Source organism: Bidens hawaiensis, unplaced genomic scaffold (assembly GCF_021521415.1).
Source record: "Bidens hawaiensis isolate Kalapana, Puna unplaced genomic scaffold, B.hawaiensis_p1.1 tig00000055_1, whole genome shotgun sequence".
Classification (NCBI taxonomy): Eukaryota; Viridiplantae; Streptophyta; class Magnoliopsida; order Asterales; family Asteraceae; genus Bidens; species Bidens hawaiensis.
Genome location: NW_027491016.1, coordinates 7,628,358 through 7,633,168, shown reverse-complemented (window position 1 = coordinate 7,633,168; position 4,811 = coordinate 7,628,358). Strand labels below are relative to the sequence as shown.

The 4,811-nt window shown below is 45.1% G+C and overlaps 1 protein-coding gene across 1 annotated transcript; it reads right to left on the bottom strand.

The window, feature by feature from the left end:
• Positions 1 to 1,970: 1,970 nt before the first annotated feature.
• LOC143543543 (uncharacterized) lies at positions 1,971 to 2,411 on the bottom strand. Its single transcript, XM_077035869.1, has one exon. The coding sequence runs from the start codon at positions 2,409 to 2,411 to the stop codon at positions 1,971 to 1,973; it is 441 nt and encodes a 146-aa protein (XP_076891984.1).
• Between the last annotated feature and the right edge of the window lie 2,400 nt (positions 2,412 to 4,811).

Here is a 4,811-nt window from a genome sequence, read left to right as displayed (position 1 = left end):
ACTAGTGTGGAAACTATTATTATAGGAAAACTCAACAAGTGGTAAGTGAGTATCCCGATTTCCACCAAAATCTAGCACACAAGAGCGGAGCATATCTTCGAGCGTTTAGATCGTTCGCTCGGATTGACCATCGGTTTGCGGGTGATAAGCGGTGATTAGATCAATACGGGTGCCCAAGGCGGTTTGCAACGAATTCCAAAAATAAGAGGTAAACCGACCATCACGATCAGAGATAATGGTCAACGGTGTTCCATGGCGACAAATGATGTTCTTGACGTAGAGTTGAGCTAGTTGACTCACGGAGAACTTTTCTCGAATGGGTATGAAATGAGCCAACTTGGTCAATCGATCAATAATTACCCAAATACTATCATTGTGGCTTTGAGTTGTGGGGAGTTTGGTGACAAAATCCATAGCTATGTCCTCCCATTTCCAAACGGGGATCGATGGTTGCTCGAGCAAGCCAAACGGATTTTGATGCTCAGCTTTGACCTTAGAAAAAGTGAGGCATTTGGATACATATACCGCAATATCTTTCTTCATTCCCGGCCACCAAAACATGGGACGAAGATCGGCATACATTTTATCCGCACCGGGATGAATCGAGTATCGTGACTTATGAGCTTCATCAAGGATGAACGTGCGAATACCGTCATGATCGGGAACCCATAAACGGTTCAAATAATAAAGTAAACCGTTACGTTTGGTTTCAAGTTGGAGTTCGGAGCCACACGACATCTCGTCGTATAAACTTCCTTCGGTGACAGAGACGTGTTGAGCGTTGAAGATGCGGTATTGAAGGTCGGATTGCATAGTGACACAATTGAGCAAGACGGATTTAATGTGACTCTTACGGCTAAGAGCATCGGCCACGACATTTACTTTTCCGGGGTGGTAGCGAATCTCGCAATCGTAATCGCTTAACAATTCGGCCCATCGTCTTTGTCTCATGTTGAGATCCTTTTGGTCGAATATATGTTGCAAACTCTTATGATCGGTGAAGACCACACACTTCGTGCCATAAAGATAGTGTCTCCAAATTTTCAAGGCAAACACGACCGCACCAAGTTCGAGATCGTGCGTCGTGTAATTCTTCTCGTGAACCTTTAGTTGACGCGAAGCGTAAGCAATGACCTTGTCTCGTTGCATAAGAAAACAACCGAGACCTTGGATAGAAGCGTCACAAAATACGACAAAATCATCGTTGCCCTCGGGAAGAGCAAGGATAGGAGCATTGCAAAGCATGTCCTTTAGTGTTTGAAACGCTTTTTCTTGATCGAGACCCCATTCATAAACTTTCCCTTTATGGGTTAGTGCGGTAAGGGGTGAAGCAATTTTTGAAATTTGCGGATGAAGCGACGGTGATATCCCGCTAAACCAAGAAATAAGCGAACCTCCATTGGAGAGGACGGGGTTTTCCAATTTTTTACGGCCTTGATTTTAGCGAGGTCAACGTGAATACCCTTGTCGTTGATGATGTGGCCCAAGAATTGAACTTGCTTTAGCCAAAATTCACATTTGGAGAATTTAGCATAAAGTTGTTCCATTCGCAACAAGTCAAGAATAGCGCGCAAATGATCTTTATGCTCGTCTTCGGATTTAGAATATATCAAGATGTCGTCAATGAAAACAATCACAAACTTGTCGAGGTAGGGTTTACAAAAGCGATTCATAAGATCCATGAAAACGGCGGGAGCATTAGTCAACCCAAAAGGCATAACTCGGAATTCAAAGTGCCCATAACGAGTAAGGAAAGCGGTCTTGGGTATGTCATCCTCGTGGACACGAAGTTGGTGATAGCCCGAACGAAGATCAATCTTGGATAAACAAGCTTATCCTTGGAGTTGATCGAATAAGTCATCGATGCGCGGAAGGGGATAACGGTTCTTAATAGTAAGCTTATTGAGCTCACGATAATCGATGCACATATGAAGAGTACCATCCTTCTTCTTGACAAACAAAACGGGTGCTCACCATGGAGACGAACTCGGGCGAATGAAACCCTTATCCGTGAGTTCTTGAATTTGGTTAGAGAGTTCTTGCATCTCGGAGGGTGCAGGACGGTACGGTGCCTTGGCTACGGGGTTTGCTCCGGGTACAAGATCAATACGGAACTCCACTTGCCGTATGGGAGGGAGTCCAGAAACGTCTTTGGGAAAGACTTCGGGGAAATCGCGAACAATCGGGATGTCGGAAAGTTGCTTTTCTTCGTGGGCCTTTGTAGTGAAAAGGGCTAAGAAAGCGACATACTTCTTTCGCAAATAACGTTGGGCTTCAAGGCACGACATGAGATTTAGCTTTGAGAATGGTTTTTCTCCGGCGACGTTTAGAATTATGCCACCTTCGATAGGGATACGAATAATCTTCTCGAAACATAGAATTTCGGCACGGTGAAGAGAGAGCCAATCCATACCAATGATGACGTCGAAGCTACCCATTTGCATCGGAATGAGATCAATGGAGAACTTTTGCCCATTAAGGGTGAGCGTACAATTACGAATAACTGAGTTAATAACGATTAAACTACCGTTAGCTATCTCTACCGTGAATGGCTTAGACAATTTACTACGGGGCACATCAAGTATGTACTCAAAATCAAAGGAAATGAAACTCCTATCGGCTCCCAAATCAAATAATATCGATGGATGATGCTTGTTAACTAGAAACGTACCAATTCACCACATCGTTCGAGTTTCGGGCTTGATTAGCATTGATGGTGAAAGCTCGCCCTTGAGTTCCTTGAGGTGGTTGGGTTTGAGATGTTGAAGCTTGAGGGGTCGGGACCTTGGTAGGCTTGCATGAGCATGGATTGAGCTTGAGGGTTTGGAGGAGGCATGAGTTGGGGTAATTGAGGTTGGTAAGTTTGAACTTGGTAGGCTTGAGAGGTGTAGTAGGGTTGTGGGGCAACATAGGCTTGATAGGCTTGAGTGAGTCGAGGACACGCGTTGCGGAGGTGGTTCGGATCACCGCAGTTATAGCAAGCCCTAACGGTGTTAATGATTGGAGCATGAGGGATGGCTCGGTTGGGTTGGTTTGACGGTGCGAATCGCGGTGGAGCGACTTGCACTCGGGGTGCTTCTCGGCAGTATTGGGTAAAGTGGCCGAATCGGTGGCAATTGGTGCACACTCGGCAAGTGGATTGGGCCGGATGGTGACGTTGGCAAGTGTTGCAATACGGGTGTGGGCCGGTGTATGGTTTCTTGTTTGGAGGGGCTTGTTGGGCTTGTGGTTGGGCTATGACATAGTTATGGGAATTGGGCTTTCGTTTGTTATTGCGGTAATGAGAGGAGTTGTGGTTGTGTTCGGAGGATTCGGGCTTCGAGGATTCAGGCTTGGACTCTTTAGTGGGCTCGGATGCGGGCTTATCATTGGGTTTCTTGGAGCCTTTCCGCGTCAAGGTCCCAGCCTTAACGTGCTTTTTGGTGAGGGTACCGGCTAGAGCAATGGCATCCCGAAGTTCCTTCGGGTCACGACTAAGGACGGAATCTTGGATTTGCATCGGCAAACCCGAGATGTACTTGTCAATGGCACGCTCCAAGGGAGTGACCATGTGCGGGATGAGGACGCTCAATTCGTGGAATCGGTTGTTGTATGCGGTATTATCACCTCCCTCTTGCTTCAAATTCCAGAATTCTTCTTCCAACTTTCGGAGTTCATATTTCGGGCAGAATTAGTCTAACATGAGCTTCTTGAGGTCATCCCATGGCAAGGCCATGGCAACCTTACCCCCAAGGTCTCTCTTTTTGCTAGTCCACCAAGTAAGGGCACTAGATTTGAAAACACTTGATGCTTACGTGGTCTTCTTGTCATCTGGGCATGCAGAGTGGAGGAACACGCTTTCCATGTGCTCGAACCATTGCAGAAGGGTTGTAGCATCCTCAGTCCCAAAGTAATCGGTCGGGTTAGCGTTGGTGAATTACTTGATAGTGAAAACATTAGGGTTTGCGGAAACAGTTGCAGCATTCACGGCTTGGAGCTGAGAGATGACCATAGGGAGGGCTTCCACAATTCCCTTCGTAATGCGAGATGACATGCGACGGCCAGAGTTGCAGCGGGTACGGTCGATGAGATAGGAAGACATATTGCAAGGGTCAAATGTGTAAAATTTATGAGACTTGGGTAAGTGTTGTAAATTTATGAGTTTGTGTAAATTGAAACTTGGGAATTTTATTTAACAAATTTGAGGTTGAGTTTGTGTAAATCGATACTTGTGAGTTCTATTTGACAATTCGAGGTTGAGTTTGTCGTTGAGGTTGAGAATGAGGTCATTTACGAGACGTGATTTTATAAGTGTTGACGTAATGGGGAATAATAAATAAAATAAATAAGTAAATAAATAGTTATAACATGATTTAAAATTGAAACATGGGGTTTCATTTGTTGGTTAGGATTTCATGAACCACCATGGTTCCTTCCAACGAAATGAAAATATCGAAAACCAAATAAAATTGAGTTGTGAGGGGGGGTTGAGATAGATGGTTGAAGTACTTCGGGAACCACCCCGTATTTGTGTACTTCACCAAACTATTCAACTAAAACACAATACAGAAAACCGAGTTTAGCCACGTATCACCGTGAATTCGGTTATAAATTAAGGATGTGATCGTCACATGATCACAATTGATACAATGAGGGTAGTAGATTCGTGAACGTTTGGTGTGATACACTTTGGCCTAACAAGTTTCACACTCACACCTCACTCTCCAGGAAGGCAACCAGGTCTCACGGTTGATCGAGATGTATTCGCATTGCACTTCCTTAGACTCGCAAGTCTCGGTGTCAAGGGATCGGTGTACAGGTGTGTCCCCCTT